At 40.5% G+C, this 26,939-nt stretch overlaps 1 protein-coding gene across 2 annotated transcripts in view; it reads left to right on the top strand.

Annotated features, from left to right (window-relative positions):
- EPSTI1 (epithelial stromal interaction 1) overlaps positions 1-26,939 on the top strand; it is a 52,255-nt gene that overhangs the window by 6,523 nt on the left and 18,793 nt on the right. For both annotated transcript variants that reach the window (XM_059465854.1, XM_059465855.1), the window contains exons 2-6: positions 4,524-4,582; positions 6,552-6,635; positions 10,507-10,580; positions 11,213-11,296; positions 16,945-17,018. In XM_059465854.1, the coding sequence (XP_059321837.1) occupies positions 4,524-4,582; positions 6,552-6,635; positions 10,507-10,580; positions 11,213-11,296; positions 16,945-17,018 (375 nt within the window). The remainder of the gene's footprint in view (positions 1-4,523; positions 4,583-6,551; positions 6,636-10,506; positions 10,581-11,212; positions 11,297-16,944; positions 17,019-26,939) is intronic.

Genomic DNA, 26,939 nt, shown 5'->3' on the forward strand with positions numbered 1-26,939 from the left:
GGAAAAACTGAAGAGCACAGCTCTGCAAAACCTATTACCAGTGAGCAGCAGTCCCCATGGGTTTTTTCAATTTTAGAAATAAACTATTTTATACAAACCTGAAAGAAAGTAGAACAAAAATTGTTATCATCAATGCCTTTAAAGCACTGAAGAGGTGTCCTTGAGCTAGTTAGAAGAGTAGACTTACACATATGATTCAAAATTTAGGTTTTCAGACATGGTGTTACTGATCACTCAAAGTGTAAACTATCATTAGAGATTATCTATGACATTATTGCATGTTTCTCCTTATTGAAATGTTTTATATCTCTCTCTGTATGTGCTGGTTTTGGCTGGAGTAGAGCTTATTTTCTTCATAATAGCTGCTGTGAGGCTATGGTTTGGATTTGTGGCCAAAAGTGTGTTGGTAACACAGAGATGTTTTGTTATTGCTGAGCAGGGCTGACACTGAGTTGGGGCCTTTTCTGCCTCACCCCACCAGAGAGAGGGCTGGGGTGCACAGGGAGTTGTGAGAGCTGTGGGACAGCTGACCCCAGCTGGCAGAGGTGTATCCCATAACAAATGGCATCAGGCTCAGCATACATAACTGGGAGAAGGAAAAGGAGAAGGAGAGATGTACAAAGTGATGGAGTTTGCCTTCCCAAATCACTGCTACATGTGGTGGAGCCCTGCTTTCCTGGGGATGGCTGAACACCTGCCTGCCCATGGGGAGTGATGAATCCATTCCTGCTTTGCTTGTGTGTGCACCTTTTGCTTTACCCGTTAAACTGTCTTTATCTCAACCCATGAGTTTTCTCACTTTAACCCTTTTAATTCTCCCTCCTATCCCATGGGTGAGCCGAGATCCCATCACAGAGTGAGCGAGCAGCCATGTGGTGCCTAGTTGCTGACTGGGGTTAAACCACAATTATATATAGGCATTTAGAATCCCACAACTGTGGTATATTATGTGTATCTGCTTGAAAAATCATAGGAGGTTCCTTTTTTTTATTTCAATATAGATGCATTCTCTTATTGGGTTACAACTTTCTTACTCTCATTAATATCTGTTCAGTCTGTGTAATGAGTCAATACATTCCCATTTTCTGCAGAGAAAATAAAACAAAAAACACTCATCAAGATTAATATGATCCATAAAGGCAGAAGATGATTTGTCTTTTTTGAAGAGCTAAAACTGGGGTAAGATGTTCTTTCTCCCACTTCCAGTGACTTCTGTATTTGTATTTATAAAACAACTCTACCTCAAAGATAGGCTTAAGTCTTATAACAATTAGAATCATTATTAGGGAAACTGTAAATTTAAATTCTTTATAATCTTTTCTGTCGGTGAATTTTGAAGCACTTCATAAAGTGTGCTTTGGTATAAAGCACAAAATTCTGCAGACCACTGATAGCTTCAAATCTTCACATTTCCTTAATTGCTCCCCAGGTAAGTAGGATAATTTGCTCCAGACTTATGGCTACTGTGGCAACCCAGAAACTGACTGGAATATTAAATTGACAGGCTGTAGCAGGTTTTATAGGCTTAACTGGATCAGAGGTTTTGCCTGAACAAAGAAATGACATAAAATATCCTGCAAACTGGATAGAAACACAAGGTGGAAGCTGGTGGTGGGTTTTTGCATTAACTTCCTTTCCTTCAAAAAGAGAATCTCAAGAAAAGAAGGTATATTAGGTGCAGATTTTAGAATTGGTAGGGCAGGTAGAATTTCTCAGGCAACAGCTCATTTGGCTTCCTCTCTTGTAGGGGTAAAAGGCAAGGAACCAGTTTGGACCCTGACTTTCACCCCTCACACAAGAAATTTACCATGTACTTACTCCTCCTTCTCCCTGATCAGAGAATCATGGAATGATTCTTTAAGAAACCTTAAAAGTCATCTAGTTCCAACACCCGTGCCATGGGCAGGAATCCTTCCACTAGACCGGGCTGTTGTTAAACACCTTAAGTACAGGGAATCCATAACATCTCTGGGCAGCTTGTGCCAGTGCCTCACCACCCTGCCAGTAAAGAATTTCTTCCTAGTATCTGACCTAAACCTGCCCTCCTTCAGCTTAAGGCCATTCCTGATCCCAGTACCCAAACCCACACTCTGGCATTTTTTTCCAGAGACCAAGGTGAATACTAGAAGTTAGATAAACTCAATAATGCTCCCCCCTGCCTTTTTTTCCCCCTTATTATTTCTAATAATAAGTAAAACAAAGCATTAGATAAAAGACAAAGAAAAGTTGGTGTCCTGTTCTCCCCTTCTCTCCCCCACTGAAGACTTGGCATCCTCACTTTCTTTGCCTTTATTTCAATAAAATGGAAATGAATTTTGCTTTCAAATAAACACTGTTTTAAACACAACAACTCTTAATCTGCTCTCTGGAAAACAGATGGTAAATGTACTGTTGCCTCTACCTCTTTGGTAAGCTGATTGATCTTTGCTGAATTTCATGTGCAGTCCTTCTAAGGTGCTGAAGATGAGGCCATGGTCAGGTACCAGAATAGTGGCCCCCACCTGGCTTCCTGGGGTGTGAGCCTTCCAGCCAAAAAGCAGAAGCAGATGAAGGAAATGATTCATGGCAAAAGGGCTAGATTTGATACCGTGATTTCTCATACATGTCCAGACAAGCCAAGGTCTTTTTAAAAAAAATTGATTATAACTTAAATCAACCAGACAAATGCTGTTTGAAGTCATCAAAGTATATGGTATAAAAACTCTTCTGCCCTCTAGTGCTGTGAAGCAGCGTGATATCTAGATGCACTGATCAATTTTGGGGGAGGAAGATATGTAGCATTGCAACATACAATTTCAGCAACTTTTATCACTGCCAAAGGGAGAGGAGGGGAGTTTAAAAGGTACTTAATAATTTTTGTGTATGAACTTGAGAGAAATATGATCTTAATATCTGAAACAAAAGCTATAAAAACGTCTTGAAACAGATACATTGTGTAACAGCTTGTTAAAGGCACTTTGGGATAAATTGGAAGTGCTACCACTCAATCAAATAGAGAAAAACCTGAAACAACATCATTGATTGGGAGTGTTATGCTATGAGATGTGTTGTCAAAGCTTCTTTTAAGTAATGTTTGCAGTTGTGTGGTGAGTGCCACTGGGGTGTTGCTGCCCTCTTCACTCCAGCCTTGGAGGGTCTGGGGTTCGGTGGAGATGTGCAGAACAGTCTCACTGTCTCAGGGGCACCAGAGTATGCTGGCAGAAAGGGAAAAGATCATATTAAATGGAACCATTAAAGCTCACGGCTCTATCTTTACTAGTTTAATCTCATAAATTAATCCACATCCTCCTAGAATAAGTCTTCAAAGAGAAAGAGGTAATTGGATATAAATACTCTCTTACCAAATCCTGAATTACAGTGATACGGCAGCAGGCAGCTTTGGGCACTTTGATCTCTTTGCTTGATTTTCATTCCCCTTTTAAGCCTTAGTCTTGGGCCTTACTGTTTCATTACTTTTCCATTGCCAACTTCTCTCTCTGCTTACTAGTTTGTCCTCTAGCCACTCCCTGTGGCCCTTCCTGAAGAGGCTCAGCCTTCACCCCTAATTATTCTTTGCTAGCTGTTCTTCTCCTTGTGCTTTTCCTGCAGTGAAGCCAGATGAAATATTTGTGCCCACACATGCATATAAAACCCTGCCAAGACTCTGATGTGTGGGGCCAACTTTCTTGGTGCATTTCTGGTAAACCTGCACCCCCATAGCACAACTTCTGATAAGTGGGAGCTGTGTAAACTCCTACTCACACAATACACCATGGAGATAAAGCCTTTTGTCTTCTCCAAGTGGAACTGACAAGTTCTCATCACTCTTTTGATCACCTCGAGTCTCTTAATACACTCTGAACCCTGGCTTGCCTCTTTGCTGTCACATTAGATTGATAGCTCCTTGAGACAGCAACTGCATTTTGAATTAAGTCTGGCAAAACAGGCCCCTTGTCCTGATTCAGTGAGTCGCACCTTAGGTGTGACAGCAAGATGGATATGCCCAAGGAATTCCTGGTGCCTGAAAATGAGAGGCTGGCAAGGAAACTGAGGCTCAGGCTGAGAGTAAGTCACCTGGGTCCATCACAGTGTGACTTTGCACACTCCTTGGACAACTTTTGGGCAGACTGCTTAAGTCCACAAGGCACTTGGTGCCCACAAGGTAAGGGGTGGGACTGCCAGCACCAGTGTTCTTCCCAGCAGACAGTGGTCTTCCACATGGAACATTGTGATTCAAGGATGTGATTTGATTTGAAATGCATGAGATCTGAGGTCAGCAGTCTAGAGTAAGACTTGAATAAGAACAGCAAAGGCTATGCTAAAAATTCCTGAAAATATTATCCTTGGTATCTGCTGCAAATTACAAATATAGCAAGTACTCGTACTTACCAAAAATTCCTGAAGAGCTGAATCAGAATAAATACTGGTTTTTCTGTGAAGTTGTTTGCTACAACAGCAGAAAACTGACTTTGGTGATGAAGGAACACTTTCTAGTTCTGATTTTGTGTGAACAGGAAAAATAAGAGTGTATTCTTTCATTTTAGTGTTGGTCCATATGTCTTGGTAACTCCAAATGAAACCAGAAGAAAACAGTTGCAACAAAGTAAGTTGAGTTGTCTAATATTATAATACACTATTTTGACTTGAATAACTTTGGTATTTTAGCATTTTATTGCTCTTGCAATTTTTATCCTCATTTTTACAATGCTTTTATATGTACAGATATGACAGTAATGCCAATGCCATGAGCATTCTCCATGATGATGTAGCTTTTCTTAAGAGTGACTCATCATCTGGCTTCACTTCACGCAGAATAAATCTTGTCGGAAGGGTTTTGGTAGTTTCAGTGCAGGAGTTGTTCAAGATGGCTTCTGCAAAACTATGCTGGAATTAGCTCTATCCAAGTTTTACAGGATTTAATTCATATTTGGGAACTTTGAACAGTCTCAGGGTTAGGAGGAGGAAGAACAAAAATATAAATAAGAAATATTTTTGGAAATACTCCCATGTGGAAACAAAAGCGACTGCAGACACTATTGGTTCTTGAACATGCATTTGAGTTAAGCGGTTCTACTGAAACTGATAAAAGTAATTTTAGGTGGAAAGTATTTGTGGATATATGTTCAGTTTTGCTTAGCTTTGAGTCTTGCTGGTGAAAGTAACTAAGCAGGAGCAGCCAGAATCTCTACCAGAAAGATCAGGCCTATGTTGAAGTCTTTTATTGGCAAAGTTACAGCCAGAGTCAGATGTGAAATAAATTCTGTATACAGTGGTGACTGACTGGGCACAGCAGTTCTACACACCTGGGCATTGATTTATGCAAGACATGAAAGCTGAAGGAGTGTGAGTCAGCACTTCTCATGTCTTGAGTCCTCGAGGAAACAGTACAATCAAATCCTTTCTTCTCAAACCTGAATTTGGCTGAAATGCTTCACCAGCAGGCTGGTGTGGGTTGGGTTTCCTTTGGATGCAAGAAAGAAAATGGATTTATCATGAACCAAACTATATCTTTGTGAAGGAACAATAGCAGCATATCATCTTAGACCTAACTATCATGTTAACAGCAAAGGTGCTGCTGCTCTAATAAAGATCTGTTTGCACTTTGTGGTGCCAGTGTGGAAGGTCTGAAGCATGTCAAGTATTTCTGTCTTGGACGCTGGCAGAAATAGGACCTCACTGGATGCAGTCTCTACTTAAATGCTTGTTTTAAAGGTGAAATAAAAAGCTGTTCTCTGTCTTTTGGGTCTCTTTAGAGGTTTACCCAAATACTGGCTTTATGCTCTTAGAGGAGGGCTGGTGTTAGCCTCCAATAGCCATAGCCAGCCATTAGGATGCACAGTTAGTTTGAGTGAAATAAGCTTCTAGAGCAACTGAAGTGCTAGTGTAAAACACAGCTCCTCTTTCCACAGGCTTTGTTGGCCTTGCTATTTTAAGGAATTGTTGTGCTTTTCTCTCTGTCAGTCAAAAAAGAGAGAAGTTAAATCAGCCATCCTGGAGCATATGGCTGCACCCCGGCTGTATTGACTTGCACTGACTACGCTGGGAGCTTGCTGCCCATCTCACATGTGGGTGCCTATGTTGAAGTGTCTTAATTTGAAGCTGATTCATGCATTCCTCCTGTTTTTATTTAGGGAGCATGTGGTTGGGAGGGAAAATTACTTTTCTTTTCCCTGCTGGGGAGCATTACACCACAAGGATTTCCCTCTATGCAGTAATAACATCTTCATCGTAACAACTTCTGCTTTACCTGAAGGAATAAATACTGTGGCACTTACCTATAGGTTCCCAGGGGTTAAAAAGCAGTCTATTAGCAGTCTCCTAGCTGGTTTTGGCTTTACTTTTGGGGTTGAGTCCTAGGGTTGCTCACCATTACAGTCTCAAGTTAGGAAAAATGTTTGCCTCATTAGCTAATTATTGCAGTGACTCTGTAGCCTCTTGTGGGGGTGTCTGCATCTCTTGAGAAGCAAGCTGGTTCCTGGATGGTCTTCAGGATTACATGCAATTAGCTGTAATGGCTGCTTGTTAGTATTCCTCTAACTTCCATATATTTATTTCTTTTTATACCTGCTCAGTTGCTAAGAAAGAGCTTGATGACCTGGAGCAATGGAAGAAAGAACACAGGCCAGGGCCAATTACGTTGGTGCCACAGAGACTGGGTAAGACATGGAAATCAGCAATTGAGAATTGCAAAATTAAATTTTCCAAGACATGAGACATTTTAACTTTTCCTCTCTACTTATTAAAAGCGATTCAGTTTCAATAAGGGCTGACATAAGTCTATTGTATGTGCTCTGTGCTTCTTGATGATCATGGCAAGGAAGATGTTTCTGAAACAAAACAGCACAGATTGTCACTCAAGAAATCTGTCAAGGGCAGGGTAGAAAATCTGTACTACCATTTGGGGAAAACAGGTGGATTAACCCTCCTGCTGTTTACACTGTCTGTGGTTGATGTCTCTGAGGGGGCACACACTTGTCATTAGTGTGCAGATGGACAGCATGTTGGAGAGCCTCCAGGTACCCATAAGAAAACTCCTCTGTGTCTCTGTGTGCTTTCCTGGCTGTTGGCTCTTGAAGAGGCAAAAGTGATCCCTGCAGCTTCATCATTTGCAGGCTAAATGTGTGTGAAGCCCTGTACTACCAGTTTTTTGAAGATAACAGACAAGTAAATGAAAAACATGGTAAAAAGCTGCAAGAACTTAAGACACCCTGAACATAACTGATGTGGTTGCTAAGATAAGCAAGATGTTTTCTAGATGGGTGAGGAGAAGTGTAGGAGATTTCTTAAATTGTAACCACTATAAAGTACTGAATTTAGTGATATTTCTGGCTTAGTTTTAAAAAGTTTTAGAAAAGAAGAGCTGCCCCTCCTTACCTTGGCTTTTGTAGGAGAATTTGGGGTGCACAGTGCAGGATATGGTCTGCTTTGACCTGCAAATTAAGTTCTTTATTTGCCAGGCTACACAAGATAAGTTTGTGGTGGTGTCCAGTGTATAAAAATGTACAGCAGGTGGAAGATAGAGGAATTTGAGCTGACTCCAACCCAGAGCTGATTTTTGGCTCAAGGTGATCCTAATCCTACATGTTCTGCCCTGCAGCTGAGTCACAGTTGTTTGCAGTGGTGGCAATGCCCTGTATTCAAATCATGTGCAGTTGTGTGACACAGTCTGTGTGAGTTCACATGTAACATCTGCTTCTTGCTTATGGGTAGTTTTTAGAAGACATACTTCTGTCACAAAAAGACCATAGAGCTTTTTGCTGAAGAATGTGAAGTCTGGAAAAAGAAATTTGACATATTTGGTGTGTGCAAGCTGGCTACGTGACTGAGAGTGTCCTTAAAGCTGCAGGGACTGAGTGTAAGGAGTCCTAACTTCTGGCCCCACTGCCTTTAAAATCCTTCTGGGCAAAGAAGAAACTTCAGAGGAAAAAAAAATAAAGTAAGAAAATATGATGTCATTAGTCACTCTCTAGCTGCCACTTAGACTCCTGGAGGCTGAGACACAGGTACTGTGTTCAGCGCCTCTGAAAATAACTGAGGTGCAAAGATTATTAGAACATATCACTCCCACAGGAACAAATTTGGAGCTGAAATGGCATCTCTAATTTCACCCCTGTAGGTGCTCATTAGGAGAAGAAAGTATCATGTGTTATTTTCTCAGAGTGATTTTAAGGGACTGCACATCTAGTCCAAATCACTAAATAAAATCACTAAATAAAGTTGAAGTTTCTTAAAGTTTTTTAACACTTGTGGTTTCCACAGGGAAATAAGTATTCTGGCTTTCAACTCTGTAATATTTGACTGGCAAACTTTCAGGCATCATGGAGAGATGAGAGCAATGAAGGATGCAAGTCCTACTCTCCTCTGTAAGCAACAAGTGGAGCAACAAATCATGCCTGATAAATGCAACAATCTCTTTTCTGGTATTATTATATATGATCACAACACCCTCTGACTTTAGTGAAGCATTTGACACATTACAGCTAAGGCAACTTGAATGAATTAAACCTGGCTGAAAGGCTATAGGCAATTTCTAATAATGATCAGAAAAATATTTGTTCCGAGACAGCATCCACTAGTACCAGCAAAAAATCTACAGTGTACAAAAGAAATTTTGCTATTAAAACGCTAAAAAAAAGAGAAAGATTAGCATTTAAGAGGTTTCAAAACCTATTTAGCAGGGTTTTATTTTCTAGACCTGGGGAAGAGACACTTTACAATGCCAGCTGTATGCTTATTGCTACTTTAAGCTTATTGCTTGTATACTGTATGGCCATTCTCTCTGGAGAACTTATCCTAGGGATTTATTTGCGTCCATAGAAATGTTGCCACGCTTAGGGTATTGATCTCCCATTCACTGAATGTCACAAAAGCTCCTAAAGATTAGTTACCTTCCATTAGTAAATGGAGAGAGCTACCTTTAGAGTGATCCCTCCTAGTATTTTTTACATTTCTGAAAGGTCTTGCAATTCATAGAATGGTTTATGTCTGAAGGCAACCTAAATATCATTCAGTTTTAACTGCCCTGCCATGGGCAGGGATACCTTCCACTAGACCAGGTTGCTCAAGGCACAATCCAGCCTGGCCTTGAACACTTCCCGAGATGGGACATCCACAGCTTCTCTGGGCAGTCTGTGCCAGTGCCTCAGCACCTCACAGTGAAATATGCCGTTATTATATTCAATGTAAATCTCTCCTCTTTCAGTTTAAAGCCATTCCTCCTTGTCCTATCACTATATACTCTTGCAAAAATTCCCTCTCCAGCTATCTTCCAAGCCCTTTCAGGTACTGAAGGGCTGCTAGGAGGTCTCCCTGGAGCCTTCTCCTCTCCTGGGGGAGCAGTCCTGGCTCTCTCAGTCTTTCTTCACAGGAGAGGAGCTCTAGCCCTCTGATCATTTTTGAGGCCTTCCCATGGGCTCCATCCAGCAGGTCCATGTCCTTCTTCTGTTGGGGACTCCAGAGCTGGATGCAGCACTGCAGGTGGGGTCTCACCAGAGCAGAGCAGAGCAGAGCAGAGGGGCAGAATCACATTCCCTCAACTGGCTGCCCGTGCTGCTTTTGATACAGCCCAGGATATCAGGCACCTAAAGTAGCACAGATTGGTCCAGCTGCTTCTGTAGAATTAGGAGGCACATAGAGGGGAATTTCTCATGAAAACAATAAATTGGGGAAATACAGCCCCCATCCTCAGAATGGAGTAGGGGCTGTCGTTATTTTTTGCAACAACTGAAGGGAATAAATTATTTCCCTTCCTACAGAAAGAAAATACTTCGGAAAATAAAGCAGAGTAATAGAATTAAAGTCACTGCCTCAATCCCTTGAGACCTAGTATCACTTTCCTTGTGTGGTTGGCTTCTTTGTTTGTGGGGATTTTGTTTCTTTTTACTGAAGGCTGAACATTATGGCCAGAGCTTTAGATGTTCACAAAAGAGAATCTATGGCTTTGGAAAAGGATGCTTTCTACTACCTGGATATGAATGTTAGGTCTGTGAGAAAGGCTTTTACTTCCATTTCAGAAAGGGGGTTCTTCCCTGAGCCCCAAGACATTACTTAGAAAATATTAACATGATAGCATCCCATTGGAGCTGGCAGAGTCCAAGATCCTAAATTTGATAAAAGATAAACTTTTTAGCAATAGAATTTCTGACTGTATGTGTGTGAAAAACTGAGCGAAGGTGGGGATAGCTGAATGTGAAAATGAAAACTCACCTGCAAAGCATGACTGATTTTCTGAAAATGGAATAGTTCCTCAGTAAACTGATCATGTATTGTAGGGACATATTTGTTGGTAGAGAGGATGATACAGTGAGTGCTCTGTAAATAATAGGCAAGTGCTTTTGATGGATGAAAAAAATGATCAAAAAGGTCTCCTATCTGTTCTCTTTAATGTCAGAAAGCTACTGTAATTATGAAAAAAATCCTGTATATGCATACATCCAGTCTGTTATATTGCTGTATTCTGAAATGACCAGCATTTGCAGTTAAAATGCTCATACAAAGTACCATTTATATTTTTGGTTTTTTTTTAAGGTGGAAATGAATCAGAGGCTCAAGTACGACAAAACCAACAAATGATTCTCATGCAATCTAAATACCAGAAAAAGGTCAGTAAGAATAAATGTATTTGTTTATTTTTAGAACTCAAAAGAAAGCTTTTTCTGTAGTGTTTTGTATGACTATAAAATGAACTCACAGCTGCTTGACAGGAGAAAGTCATGAAACCTGAAGGAAGCAGCAGAAAATCAGAAACTAATGTTCTGCACCAAAGAAAATGAGAAATCTTTCCATAAATATGTAGCAATCTGTATCACAGATGATATCTCAAATAACAACCAGAACAGTTGTAAAGCCACTTAAATGCCATACTGTATCTTCCAGCATGCTGCTTATGCTTGGACTAATTGATCAATGTACCACCCTCTCCCGTGCTTATGTGGAAATGTTGGTCCTGTTACAAGAGGTATAAATGCTTGCAAGTTATCAGTCAGCTGTGTGAGTCCTTGCATGGATGCCCATTTATCAGTCCTAGATTTTTCAGTCTTCTTAAAGCCAATATTGCAGTAGCTGTTGCACGGCCTTCATAATTCAGTGTCTTATTTTAAGTGAAAAAAAATCCAGAAACTTTTCCCTAACACATTTTAGATTTGAAAGATGTGCACTATAGGAGTAAAGTTACCTTATGTGTTCCTTGTATACATAAATATGTAAAATAACTTCCTGTGTTTATGTCACACAGCACAAAAGAGAAGAGTACGTAAAAGCAAAAAAGGCAGCTGAAGAAGCTGAAATCCTGAAAAAGAAGGCAATTCAGAGAGAAAAGGTAAATCTGGTTACTGCAGACTTGAAGCCATATAACAGTTCATGTCTTGATGTTTGATTTTGCTCAGCTACAGGGAGCTGGCTAATTAAATTCAGTGGTAGCCCTGGATGGTATTGAGGAATTAGGAAATGTAGTCTTCCTTCTCTTTGTAGCTGACTAAAGGATGCCTGCCCAGGGTTTTTGGGGGCTTGAGTGTTCCTTTGGCTCATCAGAAACTCCAGCCTTTCTGTTGCATCTATCTGGTAGAGTTAGCAGAAAGGGAGGTCAGAGGTAAATTGTGTGCAGGTTATATGGTTCACTTTGGCATGAGCTCCCTCTCTAAGATTGGACTGTAGCAGTTGGCACAAAGACCTTATAGAAATCCATAATTGCCTGTGCACATGGGAAGAATACAAGAAATTCCAGCCTGTCAGAATGGAAAAGATATCCAAATCATGGAACGGTCAGTGTGGTCTACCTGTGTTGTGATGAGAGCACCCTGAAATTCAACTGCCCCTGCAGCCCTTTTACAGCCAGAACACACAGGTGTCTTGTTAATAGGCCAGATCACTCTTCCTTCCAATATTTTCCGTATATTGACACCAATGATAGCTCACTCAAAAATTTTCTTTTATTATTTTTATTTTTTTTGCTTTCTCCAGTTATTCTCATAAAGCATCTCCTTCTTTGTGCTGTACAACCCTTTGTAAAAGTTCATTTGTGTCTCCTTGGTGGCAACCGAGTGCTACTGGCTTGAGAATGCAGTGTGGAATTTAAATGAAAAATAAAGGAGAGGGAGCATGATACTGATGTGCTCATTAACAAGGAGAGAAAGGGAGATTTCAGGTTTGCGCATTTTGTCTCCACAACAGTAAAAATGATTTTCAGTGCAGAAACTGAATGTTGAGAGTTAATTAAAAAGTCGTCGATACTGGTTGGCATGCAAGGGCATGCATAAACAAAAGTAACTGTATTTGCTTCTAGGTGAGGGTTAGACTGTTCCTGGTCTCTCAGTGGTTAGTATTATACTTTGGTCATAAGCCCATATACAGTAGCTTACAGGGGCAATAAATACTATCTCCTGAAAATGTTGTTAGCTGTTACCATCTCTTGTACAGCTCCAGACACAGTGATGATAGCAGTTGAAGAGAGTAGATTAATTATTTAATATATGTTGTTTGCCCGTGGGCATTGGAGAAGAAAAATGTTACAAGACTGCTATAATTTCTAGTTACACCTGGAAAATATATTGATGTATCAGGTTTGTTTTCATGCTCTTTAATTTCCTTACCTTCACTCCCACAGATTATAAAATCTTTATAGATGTTGTAGATAGTAAAACCGTAAGTATCTGTTTCTGCTGAAGGAGGATGTAACATTGCAGCAAACATCTTTGCCAAACAGACTAATTTGACTAAATAAACATATACCCACAAAGCAATCACACAAAACAGAGGTGTGTGAAAGGGAAGTCTTAGTTTAAATTTTTTTATTCAGATTGTCTTCCACAATAGTGATTGAGCCGATGGAGGTTTCTTCTTGGAAGATGATTAGGTATTAAATATTTAACCTTTTAAGAAGAGCATGCTGAAAAGCAACTGGAAAGTGCCAATTTGGCTATCTCACCCTGTCTACAGATTAAAGGCTCCCAAGACCGGAGAATGACACAGATCCTACTGGTGCTGTACAACCAGCGTTGGGCTCTGTTTACCAAAGGAAAGGAGCTTTTTATTTGAAGTGATAAATTTGTATTCAGCTGCACCTGTAGGGCATTGGCTGAGAGCATGTCTTTCTGCAAGTTCACAGGCTGTCTTTCCTTGCTGGCCAGCCCTTCTTTTGCTCAAGGTTATTATTCATTCAATAAAAAACAAATTGTGTGACAGTCTGAGAGGAGATAATAGCTAGCCAGCTTTATCAGCAGGAGCCCTGGAACTTTCACAGCTGGAAAGCTTCTTTGCCAACAGACATGAATGGTGAAGCCCTATAGACTAATGTGTGATGACTAGAATGGGCGCTGATACTCAGCTCAGTTCTTCCTTGATTGTAAGGATGATGTACTGTAAGCCAGTGCTGCTTGTGAACTTAGGATCTGTTTATATTAGTGTTTTAATGCTGGTTTTGCAGAGAAAAGCAGCATTCCCTTTCCCATTATCTTTGTGAACAAGCAAAAACTGTGAGTCTGCCAAGGCAATACACAAATATGGAAGGTTTGCCTCACTATCTGTGCGAATCCACCTGCCTCTCTCCGTCATTCTTTAATTAACCATGGGGTTATTAGCTGCTGGAAGACCAGCTTGGCGTCTACCTTGTCTCTCTCTAGCTTCCAGAGAGAGGAAAGAGTCTTCATTCTGCGCTCCACAGGGCCACCTTGTGTGAGCAAATACTCAGGTTTCCCGTGCACTTCAAGACAGACTGCTTGTCCTGGGACTGTTGGGGTTTGTTCATGCGGTAACCAGGGGCTGCCTGAGTTTGGGTATGGGAAGCTAATGATTGGTGCTCAGTTAAATAATTCGGAAAAGACTTTGTAACATGAGCAGGGAATTCCCTTTTTCTGTATTTTTCCCAGATGCTGAGATGTGTGTCTAATCCACAGAAAGTGTTTAAGTACATGACAGGTAGTTTTTTTATTATTTTCTCCTTAGTAGTAGATGTCCAGAGTTGGTATTTTTTGTGCAGCCCTTCACATCACAGTGTTTGACCAGACTGGATCATAATTTCCTTTGTGTCTATTGGATGAAAGGACTGTCAAATTTTGTCAAATTACCCAAATTTTGTCAAATTACCCAAAAAATAAGTAAGCAGCTTATTTTAGGCAAGCTGATACTTGGCTTCTTGTTTTTTAAACTTTTCTCATTTATGTTGCATGTAAAATTGGATGATTTCAGTGCAATGGATATTTCTGTTTCCTGTCACTAAATCTCTGTTGCTGTTAACCTTCCTTTAGCATTTCCTTTTATAGTTTAGGTCTTGACTGATTATTAGAAGATTCAAACAACTTGAAACGATAAGGCTCAGTGTGATTATACTGAAGGCAATGTTTTTTTCTCTTACATTATGCAGTAAACAGACCTGCCATCTTTAGAAACTGTCTTATTTAGGATAAGCTGTAATTTTGTTTTATTCTTTATCAAATCATGTGCTCTTTAATTTGACTGTGTTAATCAGCATGAGTGGCCTTTTTTCAGGAATTTGTTAAAACCGGGCACTTTACAGACCTTCTGCTAATATTTTTCAATGTGTTTACCTTCAATATCACAGCTGTTCCACTCTTGGCTTTTTGAACATGGTGCCAAATGTGGAGTGCTTTGGCAATGTCTATTGATAGATTGTCATTAGTTGGAGAATGTGCCCGTCCTGTCGCCTGTCACTTGCATGCATCCCTAAGCAGGTGTCCTAGGGTAAACTTCCAGAGTAAAAAATAGTCACACCAGCCACAAGTGTGTAATTTCAAGATACTGGAGTTTTCTTCAAGTACCATTCTGGTGGTAGAATAGCGGTAGGATATTCCTTTATTTTTTCATCTAGTGGGAGACAGGGTTGGTACTGAAGGTTTGTATTTATCAAAGTTAATATCACCGTTCTCCAGATGTCACTAGCTAGGAGCTAGACCACAAGAAGTCCTCTGAGATTTGGATTTTTTTGGAACTTTTTGAATTTCTCTTTTTGAACTTTCAGGAGCCTTGCAATATGATGGTGGATTCCACATCCAGTGCTTTTTGAGCAGTGATGGCATCAGCTTGTGGTGTTGGGCAGTGTTGGGGAAAAGCCTGGGAGCTACGGCTGGTGTCTCAAGGGTATCAGCATCACCTTTGACAATAACACAAGCCATAAGATTTCTTTTCTGCCTCTTTCCTTTCTTTTCCTGTAATCTGTGAAGCTGCACAAATGAGTGGGAGTTTTTTTGCCTAACACATCATCTGTGTCTAGGTTAGGGGCAAACAGTATATGCCCTGAACACTAAAATCATCCATACTGTGTAGTGATGTTCCTTGCTACAGTTTGGTTAAATTATTTCAATTGCATCAGTATGTCATACATTCTATCACTGTCTCTGCATGTCAAATGAGTGAGCAGGACATCTTATTCAGAGATTCCCCTTCCTCCTTTTGTTTATTTCTCATTGCCTTTTTCCAAATAACAGCTTCTAAGTCTTTTGCCTTCCAGCAGTTTTTATCATTACACAACATAGTGGCTCTTTTCCTATCTGCAGACATCTGAAAGGATTTTTTTCTTAATCCTGTGCATGCAAAGGAGGAATTTGCACTTGTTTTGCAAATCTCTTTCAGACAGTCATTCTTTATCCAATTAAAAAATATGCATCCTGAAATTGCCAAAGGCAAAGTGATTGAGTAACTGCCAGCAGAATTGTAATTTTTCTGAAATGCTTTTCATCGCAGGACAGAAAGAAGATTATGGAACTGGGGATTTCAGCCCTGTTCTTAACACCCCTTACCCACTTAGATGTTTCCCCTTCCTTGTTCTCCCTGGCCTTGCACAGTACCTGTGCTTAGGCACTGTTCTCTCCCTGATTTGGGGCTCTGGCCACAGGGGCCATTTTCACCTACACCCCTCTTCCCATCTCTGCAAGGTATTGTCTGAAATTTCCAGGGCACTTTGTTCAGAGCAATGCCTGGTTGCTGGGTTACCAAGCAATTACCTTTTTTCCTTTTGAGGGTGGGCAGTGAGCAGAGTGACAGTCTGAGAATGTATTTTGCTCCACATGAGGGTTGTTGTGATCATTTCTTGGGAGCTCTTACTGGAGCATCCCCCCACCAACTTCAGTGTGGGAGTTCAAAATACAGCAGGATTAAATCTCAGGCTGGAACTTCTAATTTGTGCTTTTCATACACTGAACTGCCTTTTAACTGCTCTTCCCACTGGACCTAACTGCATCCTGTGAGCCAAAACAAAAATTTGGCTGGCCTCCTTTCCATTGGAATTTAGTTTGAATTGCATGTTGCTGCTGTTGCAGCAAGTTCTTTAGTTTTGCTTTATTTTACTGTATTATTCTACTTGAATTTGGGATTTGGGCAGCTTAGATGATACTTCCACTGGAAATTATGTGCAATTTTATATTGAGGGACTTAATAATTTGTGTGGTATGCAGATTTACGGAGGAGTTTTACATGTCAAGGATTTGGTTGGCTCTTGCACCAGATATGGTATCTGAGGCAGAAGAATGCTGGTTAAGTACAAATGTCTCCCATTTTCATTTGTATTTGCACGTATTCAGCTGGCCAGTACCTAACTCTCCTGCAGGTCAGCTCTGTGAGCTACATGCGCTCACATCGCTGCACTGTCAGTGCCACAGGATATCATCTGCGTTGGTGGAGTGGTTTAGGGCTTCTGCCTTCTTGTGAGGACCAAGATTGCATCAGCTGCGCCCTGAGATGTCCCCCAGCAGGGCTGTGACATGATGGCTGTGAAGGCTCACAAGGCCCTTTGGGTAGATGGGTACTAGGAGCACCATGTCATTTTCTGGTTTAAACAGGTCTCTTGGCTAGGAGATGTTTGTTCATGAGTGAATACCTTTAAATTTAAGATTGGGTCACTTCTGTACCCAACTGCTAAAGATATTTTAAAAACAAAAATATTGAAATATTGGAATTGAAATAATTGATGTTTGGTTTTGCTTTTTTGGAAACCTCGAGTATTTTTTCCTGCTCTAGGCAGAGAGACTTGAAGTTAAAAAAAGACAAGAAGAAATGCAAAGAAGAGAGATGTTTCTTGAAGATCAAAAGTAGTAAGTAAAATTTGAAATCTATTACCTAAGATTCCTTATCTACTTGTCCTTTTGTTTTGCTTGTTTGGGTTTTTAATTTTTATTTAATATTGGATTTGGCTTCTGTAGCTATTTTTTTCAATTTTTGACTTGAAACTTGCCATTTCAAGAAAATGGGCACAAACTGGACCACGGGAGGTTCCTACTGAACACTTTTTTTACTCTGAGAGTGGCTGAACATGAGCACAGGTTACCCAGGCAGGTTGTGGATTCTCCCTCTTTGAACATATTCAAAAGTTCTGGGCAGCTGTCTCAAGGTGGCCCCATTTGAGCAGAGGGTAGGACAAGATGACATCCAGCAACCTCAATGATTTTATGATTCTGTGAAATAATCAAGCCTCCTCCACACCTTATTCTATCAGAAATTTTGTTCTGTATACCTCTCTTAGCTCCCTAAAAGATACACTTTGAAATTAAAGTTGTGAATTATAAAATGACTTTGTGCTTTTGTTCTCTAACTGAATCAATATGCAATCATTCAATCCAAGACTAATTATCAAAACAATATCCAAATTACATCTCCACCCATTTATTTTGTTGATTAGTACAGAGGTTTATCCCACATGTAAATAATGAGGACTTCCTCTATTTAGCACAGTCCTACTTAAATGTGGAGATATGTTGTAAAGACCTATTTCCCAAGAATACCTCCCTAATATCAGATTTAGATACTGCCTAGTCTGCCTGATATAATTAATTCCACTGGCAGTGAAGTTCCTGCCTTGCCCATTCACTCCACCCCATTTATTTGTTTTTAACTGATCCAAACTGATTCTATCACATAATTAACACACAATGCTATTTAGTCACCTTTACCCTTTTTATCTTTGGCTTCTGAAATTACTCACCTGTATTCTTAGCCTGATTGATTGCTTTTTCCTCCTCTGTGACCTTTGAAGAAGTCACTTCTGTCCCATGCTAGTGGCTCCAGTTCCTTCATCATTTGCCCAGACTCTGTTCTCTGAGGTACAGACATTTTAGTGCTTTGTCACTGACTCTAGCTTTTCTTGGATTTTTCCTTTGGCTTTAGGCATAGCTCTTTCCCTTAATATGTTGCCAGTATTTGTCTCTAGATATTGCTGTTTGGCTTGCTGTTTGTTCTGGTGTGGATGCCAACACACACACACCTTGATTCCTCAGGAATTCTGAAGACTGCACAACTTTAGATCTCTGCCTGTTTCTGACAGACTAGACCCTTTGATTCTCTTTGAGCCTAAATCAACAGCAGACACATCAGATCTTTGCAGTGCAAGGTCCTCAGTTATGGGTCTTGCTTTTCCTCAGGGGATTGTCAGGGTTCTTGTCTACCCATTTAATCTGATTTTTTATCTTGTGGCATAATGAGCTACAAATTATACATATCTCTTCCCTCCCTTCCCCTTCCATGCCTGTACCTTTTTTTTGCTTAGAGTGAAATGAATTCTGCTGTTGAGTGCTCTTTTCCATTAAATTTGGTTCTGCAAAAGCAGGCCCAAACCCTCTGAAACATAGGAAAACAGAAAATGGCCACAAGTGAAAAATTCCTTCACCAAAAGGGTGGCCAAGCATCAGAACAGGCAGCCCAGGGAAGTGGTTGAGTCATCATCCCTGGTGGTATTTAAAAACCTGTACTCAGGGAATGGTTGCTTAGGGTAATGGTTGAGTGCTGGACTTGGCAGTGCTGTGTTAATGGCTGCACTTGATGATCGTAGAGGTCTTTTCCAACCCAAATGTTCCTGTGTGGCCAGCCAGGTAGTCCCCAGGTGGTACAGGAGCTCTGGCTGCCTCGGCACTTCGTGGCAGCCATTCTGCCCACTGATTAAGGAAAGCCTTGTGAGCATTCAGCTGGTGTCATCTCTGATGCGACTGAAAGTGAAGATGGGCTCATCACTACAGTGCCTCATTGCTCCATTGCTTGAGTTTAACTATCAGAACATTATTTGTGTGTACTATGTATTGAATGTGCACCAGGAGGGCCCTGTGGATCCTTCACTTGGAGGAAGTGAGCTGAAAACATACCTCCAGTGAATGCAATTTTGGTAAAGCAAGGCCCTTGCATGGTGCAGTGTTAAGAAAACTTTCCTGTCAGACCATCCAGGGGCCAGTCTGTCAGTCATTCCACCTGAACTGGGACTGAGGCCCCTTTGCAGCCACACTCCCCACACTCACACCATCACATCACATTCAGACCAGGTTTCCCTACCAGTTCAACCCCAGTTTTCCCACTGCAGACTCTCAGACATCCAGATACTTAAATAATTTAATCACGGTGCAATAACTAAATAATAAAGTAGCAGCTTGAGCTGGTGCTTCCAAGGAGGCATCCTAAACAAAGGAACCCCTGGGCTTTTATCCCCTCACAGGCTAAGCACAGGGAAGCCTTGGGGTTGGCAATTCCTGTCATTTTTCCTACTGTCCATTCCCCTGACCAAGTGACAGGTCCCCAGGCCCTGTTTTTGCAAAGGGTTGGCAGCTCATGGCCCTTTGCCTGGGCCTCAGTCTCCAGCCTCCCAGGGCTCAACCTCAGCTGGACACTGAGCTAGCTGTGCAGAATGTATTCCTCTGCAGACACAATGACACTACTGTCTTCCCTGGCCTAAAGGAATGCTCTGGTGGGCACGGGAAGAGGAGGGTGAGGAGGGTGTACCACTGGAGGTTGTTGAGCATGCATTGCTAAGAGATGTTGGCATTGAGGAGCCCAGCATCCAAAAGTAATCAAAAGCTGTGTGACATTTCAGATTTTTTGAAGTAACTCCATTGAAGTACTGCTGGTTATTAGTGACATGTTCGCATAGAAGTGCTTGGTATTTAGAGATGTGCTTTTGCCTGCCATGCAAAAATGAGTGACTCATTATTTCCCTCCTCTAAGGTCCTTCATCTACAGGCAAAGAGAACAAATATGAGGTTGTGCCCCTTTCCTCACTGTCTCTGCTAGGGTATTTTGATCTCCTTTGCTTGCTGGGAATGGAGGGAAGGAAGGTCATGTGCTGCATATAAAGCAGTGACCTCTGCAAAGTCCTGGCCTATAGAGCCATTTCAAAAGATAAGCTCCCTTGTTAGTCTGTCCTCTGTAAGATCTGTAGCTGCAACATCACAATTTTCCTGAGGAGATCAATGCCTACCAGCAGTCTCATTAACTGGGAAACCTTTTAAAATTAAAATTGATCACCACCTCCAGCTGTATCAGCCTCCAAGGGGTACAGCCCAATCAGTACCTCTCCTGCATGAAGTGCCGCTTCTATTTGATAAGGAAAGGCACTTAAGATTCTCATGTCATTAACATGCTCTGACAATAAAGTATGATGCTGCCCAGAATTTCATTTTTCTGATTAAATCCCTGTCATTATTAAAAACAAGAACTTCCCACAGAAATCGCCTTTCAAAGCATCTAACATGAAGTGAGTGCTAAAAAGAAAGATTGTCTGTAACCTTTTGTGCTGCTTACAGAATATAGTCATTTCCCATCTCTTGAAAGCCTTGATAGCTTCTTTGTGTGCAACAGGTCCTTGAAAGTCAGCTGGATCTGTTACCACAGTTGCTTGAATATGTGTTTGTGTCTTGTGAGAATGTAGTCTAGACAGGCATGCAGACTGCCATGAAAAAGTCTGCAAGCCTCACAATTTTGGGATCAGCCCCTCCTCTGACCCTGGTGGACTCAGTCTTTGTTCAGTGACTAAAACAGAAAAAACTCACAAGGTGTCTCCTGAAATAGCTGTGTATTAAAAGCCTTAAGAGCACACAGGAGCAGACTTTGGGGTGGAGAAGTTGCTGCATAGCATGATTACTGTACAGAAGAGAAGCACATTAGAGATTTGTTGGTGACAGTGTTGCTGTGATTCTGTCCCTGCAGATACCAGATTTAAAAAATGGAAAGTATGTGTTGACTTTTTATCAGAAACTACATACACATAAAATGGACTTCTTCCTTCTGAGTCAGGGTATCCTGGATGCATTTTGCATTATTGGCCTGATTGTGTTTCTGTCAGAGTGCATTAGAAGGTAATGGAGGCTCATGTAGTCCATACTTTGCAATAACTAATCCATGGGAGGGAACAACTAAGTGCACATCTTTCCTAAAGGACACAAGGAACAGAATTTTTCAGGACATTCTCTCTTTAGTTAGTACACAACATTTGTAATTTAAACAGTAATGAGGATGGATATGTAATGACTGGCTGTTTCAGAGGCTTGCTGTGCAGGCTGTGTGGATCTGTGTCTGAGCTGTAGGGTGTCTTACCATGCTGTTTTGGCCCAGATCCCTAGTTAGATGCTTTTATTATATTTGTATTCAACTTCCCAGAAATTATAGTGTTGGATGGAGTCCACTGTTTTTCTAATAGCCATCTACACTGTTTTTCTAATAGCCGTCTACCTATTTATGTAATGGAAAAAGTAGTCTAAAAAATAGGATTGCTTTCTACTACTACTTTGCTACATATTCATGCCTCTGTTTTTGTGAAGGTTGTATTCCTGTAAAAATTCCTGGCACAGCTGCACTTGGGTACATGTGCCCACTCAATATATTCTGCTCAGAATTTGGAACTGGGAACAGAATTTGCCAGAGTCTCTGAGTGCATATTCCAAACACTATGCAGGAGGTTCACCAAACCAAGCTGATATACACTTGCCTGCCAAAGCAGCTTTCTCAAAAGTCATAAAATGCAGGAGAATAAAACCTGAATCAAAACAGAATTTTTATTTATTTATCAATTTTTACAGGATAAATGCTAGTGTCCCTGCCAGTTTTCAGTCCCCTATGATGTGTGGTTCAAACAGCAGGCTGGCAACAAATTTTCCCCACAGAAGTGCAAGTGTAAACCTGACCAGACTTTTAATACAGGTTGCTAAAGAGAATGAAAGAGGGCTCGCACAAAAAGCATTTGCAGCCTTGAGAATCCTTTGTTTGCTTCTTTTTGCCACAATTGTCTTCGTTTTGTTCATTTGCTCCTGATTATTTTAAGCGTTGTCAATTATTTAGCTAACAGGCAGAAAACTAGGCTTTTATAGACATCCAAAGGGGCTCTCTTGAGTGTAATAATGAAAGCAGTTTATTGAACGCCTGTGAGGTTGCCTTCTAATTGTGCGCATTAATCTGCCCATGCAAGCTGGCTGAAAATATAGAAGCAGATTGCACATGCAGATGGAGCACGCAGAATGGAATGCAATAGACTTATACGAAACTGCATTTTCCTTAAAACTGGATTTATGCTTATTACTTCAGATAATAAAATAAGCTTACATCTAAAATAACATCCAGGAATACTGGATGACTTGGTGGGAGGAACGAACAGCCAAGCTGTGTTATTTCATCCAGTCAGGGAAACAAAAAAAGCAGGTGGGTTGAGAAGATAGATTATTGTGGGTATAAAATTGTGAAAATAATTTTGCTGAGAAAGTTGCTTTTTATTTTTCTTTAAACAACCTATTTTTATACTTTCTTGAAGCCTTATACCTAAGATGAACTAGTGCCACTTTTTTTTTTTTCTTATCCTCAAACTCAGGAACAGATGCTCAAGAGCTTGCAGACAAGAAATCCTCCTAGCCAAAGACAGCAGCGTTTGATAACTATCATTAGGTTTGTCCAAGTCATCTGTACAATGATCTTGCATTACTGCCAGTGAAGTCTGTGAATACTGTATTAAGCTTGGTATGTGGCTATTGAGAGGATTTCTGTTGGAAAATAGGTGGACTAAATATCTAGAGAATGGCCTTTCATTGTAGTAGGGGGCATTGCAGAAGAGCCATAAACATCAAACATGAATTTGATGTGTTAACAACTTCATGTAATTTTTTACCATATAGCCTCCAACAAAAGGTGAGTCCCCCACCTACACACACTCCAGAAATGAACATTAGTTCACACTGGCAATTTTGGACATGGCTGATGTTTTCTTATTATTCTTACCCAAAAAGTGGACTCTGTCCTGCAGCTCAGGATAAGAATAGAGGTACAGGAGAATCATGATCCCTGTGGAGTTGAAGGCATGTTTTTTGCTGACAAACAGAAATGTTTTTACTACCTTGTCCCTTATCATGGTCCAGCTATGGGAAACAGGGCAGTTGCTTGTAACCTTCTGAATTTATTTAAACTGAGTAAACTGGATGGGGTACACCTCTGCAAGGATGAGGGGAAGTGAGAGGAAGCATGTTTAACTGTGTACTAGCAAAAGCCATGTGTCTTTGGTGGGATTATTTTCACAAACACTATTATTGGCCCCCAGCTTCATTCCCACTTTACCAAATTATTTTCAGTAGCAAAAGTCCCAACTACACCTCCCTTTGGAGGGACTTCCTCTTTCTCCATCTTCCAACCAAGAAAGTGTTGGAGAGCTTCTCCTATTTTCACATTTGGTTTTGTTAGGCCAGTGGCCCTGGTACCAGCCAGCCTACCTTGTGGGTGACAGCAAATGCCTGACCAAGATGCACATGGCAATGCACAAGGCAAAGCTCTCACTGGGGAAGTAACAAAAGCACCAGTGAAAACACAGCCAGCATGGACCTTACTGAAATGAAGGGCAGCATTTCTTCTGGGTAAGCCTTTGCATGGTTATACAACTGCTCTTAATTTCTGCAAAAGTTGAGGAAGTTGTTATGCTTAGCCAATTAAGTATGTTGGAGTGAGAAGAAGTTGTAGATATAATTGCTGGTGCTGCAGAAAGATGTCTTGAATTAAATTTGGGGTTGAGTTTTTGTTGTTGGATTGTTTTCATTTTCAGAGAGGGCAAGTCCTGCTATTTTTAAAAATTATCATGAAAATTCTGGGTAGATGTGTGAAATTAGCATTATATATGCAGTATGCCAGCTTCTTAGTTTTCTAGATGAGTTGGAAGAAAATGGTGAAGAGTCACTTACAGGCAATTATTTTGGAAGCTTATGAGTCCAAGTCATTCAGCACTAAATGCTTCTTCTGTGGTCTTAGTGGCTACTCAAGTTGTCTACTCTTTGCAATGGCTATGATGATTTACCTGCTTTGGAGTTCTTTATTTTGATTTTTTTTTATTACTATTTTTGAATGTTCTTAGCATACTTGTGGATGTTCATTAGAGCAGAATTGTAGTGGTGGAGATACTGCAGCTTGAGCAAACAAGAAGTTCATGAGCTGTCTTGTTTTCAGTAGTAGTAAGAATTGGCCATTATATTTTACAAATTGTCAAGAGAAATTAATAGATTTATGATACATAAAAAAATATTGTGCTGCCTTTTTTTTCCCAAATATACTGGCATAAAAGCCAGTATATTTTTTTGTATACTGGCATTTCAATATCCATCAATTAAAGCAAAAGAATTAACTGTCACTGGTTCCATTGGGGAAAATTAATGAAGATTACAAGAACCATTTTAATTAATGCATTTTTAATGTTAGTCTGTAAAACAGACTTAAAGCTGAGAACTTTATTTGTAAAGAAAAATTATTTTCTTTCTGTCTTTGTTCTGAGAGGAATACAGTCTCAAATGAAAAGCTTAGCAAGTGGTGCTGTGCGACTCCTGGATGGAGGAAAATTCTGGTGCCTGAGTCCATATCCTCATTCATGTCCCTAAGAATGAATCCTTTTCAAGACTTTTGTTATCCTTGTGCATGTGACAGTAGTTAAAAGCAATAGACACACAAAATTGAAGACCTTATTCTGCAGAGGAATTTAGACCTTGGATCTTGCAAAAAGATCATTGTGGGTCTTCAGATCTTTCGCATTTGCATTCTGGAATCAATTGTGGAGTTGTCTGCTTCTCAGCTGTCAGGGCCGGTGATCCTGTTGGATCATGTGAACTCCTACACAGGCCAGAGGAACCTTAGCCCACTCTGGCTTTCATAACCATCCCCTCATCTCACCCTAGTGGGAATGTGGGTGGCAATTAGTCCCAAACAGGAAGAAATGCATGTGGGCTCACAAAGGGCTTGTGAGTGCAGGCTGCCTGAATTACACCTTTCTCAGTGGAACACCTAGCAAATTCATGGTTGTGCACTTTACACGTACTTTTTGAGCATTAAATAAAGGGTTTTGCATAGCAGTTTTTTTTTTTTTTTTTTTTTTTTTTTTTTAAGGCCTCTGCCTGAAGAGTAGCTGTGGAATGTAAAGCTGTATATCCAAGGACCCACAGAGAGCATTTGCACCATGGACTGATTTCCACTGGTCCTCACCAGCCCTTTCTAGCATGTTACTCAATGGCCCTGCCAGCAGAGTTAGTATTTTCCCCTGACAGCTCTTAAGAGTTATTCAGACCTCAAATCCAGTATTGTGCTTCATTCCTCCACCTCTGTATCTGTACTGATAAATTTAACACTGTCAATCACTGTCATTTCTAAGGCCAACAGGCCTGAGAATGCCTGCTTCCATTGCTAGAAAACTTCTTTACCTCCCAAAATGGTGTGGTAGCATCTAAAATGCCTATTGGGAGCTGCAGTTGATATTCATTCCTGGACAGAACCCAGGAGTTATTTGCAAAAGTGCTGTTTGGGACAGGTCAAAACTATTCCAGGAATAGTCACCACACTGTAGATGCTGAGTTGCCATGCTAAGAGTAGTGCTTGGTGCTATTAAGCACACCAGTATGGGAGGAAGCTGTTTTAATTAGCACAGCAAAAGGTTTTTTCCCAATGTTGTAATGGGAGACAGGGCTACCAAGACAAAATACCCTCATAAGATCACTCCAGCTTAACCATAGTATCAGTGGTTCTCTGCTTTTCAGACTGATGCTTAGGGGTAGTCAGACCTCAGGCTAGCAGCCTGTTAGGAGGGTGCCTTCTTGGTTAGTCTAAATCTTGTATCTCCTTTTGCCTAGCTGTGTTTGAAGGGTATCAGGATTCTGCTGTATTCAAGTAAATTTCTTCATCTCGTGCTCTTCTTTTCTTAATGTTACTAAGTTTAGAGGAACACATTTTAGCATTTTTGATTAGACCTTGAAGTTTTAACAAGTGAATGAGATGTTGCTCCAGCTGTCTGTGTACTGATATGCTGGTTTCCTTCTGGAGATACTGCTTTCCTTTCTAGAACATGAATTGAACAGTCCTCTCCCTGAATTCTCTCTTTTCGTGGAGCCTGGTTTAAGCTACACTCTGCATTGTTATGACTGCAGGTTTAGTATTATGAAAAATACCATTCAGACTTTTTCTGGCAACCCTAGGTGCATTGCTAGGCTTCCACAGAGATGACACACAACAGATTAACATATATAACATATATAACCTCACTTGTCTTCCATCAGAAAATTCAGAAATCTGAGTTCCTTTCTTGTAATAGGAACACTTCAGTAATGTATTACTTAATTTGATGAAATCAGGTGTTTCTCTATTCAAAGGCAATGCACAATCTTGTTGAGGAACTTTATTTGCTTCCACTCTTGTAATCGTCTTTTCTGATACTAAAACTGAGTAAGCTTTTCACCTATCAGTCTGCTGATCTGCAAAATTCAATGACCTCCACCACATTTTTATGCAAATAATGAGAAATTCCACATACTCCATTTAATTCTCTTGTCATCAATAAGGAATTAGAGCAACTAGGTACAGCACCAAGTTGCCCCATACTTTTTCACAGAGCTTCAACCTTTTCAAATATACTCCAGATTTTTTGTAGGAGTTCTTAGTCTTCCTGGTATAGAAATAAATAGTTATTTGATCAGTTTTAGCATAGGTAGAGAAACACAAAATCTGCAATTTAAATCTTCACGTTCCCAAAATTACTATGTGGAATCTTACCACTTAATAACTCATCTTTCATGGAAAAAAAATGAGTGCTTAACACTTGTATAAGAAGACTATTAATTTGTTCAACCTTTAAGTACAAGTACTTTGTAGATCAGGGAAAACAGTGTTTCATCTGGTTCTTTCCTTATTGTGCATTGTCCAAGGTCTGTTAACTACCCAGGTAATGGAGGAAAGGGAGTGAACTGGGAGTGGTGAGACTC

This window comes from Ammospiza nelsoni, chromosome 2 (genome assembly GCF_027579445.1).
Source record: "Ammospiza nelsoni isolate bAmmNel1 chromosome 2, bAmmNel1.pri, whole genome shotgun sequence".
Classification (NCBI taxonomy): Eukaryota; Metazoa; Chordata; class Aves; order Passeriformes; family Passerellidae; genus Ammospiza; species Ammospiza nelsoni.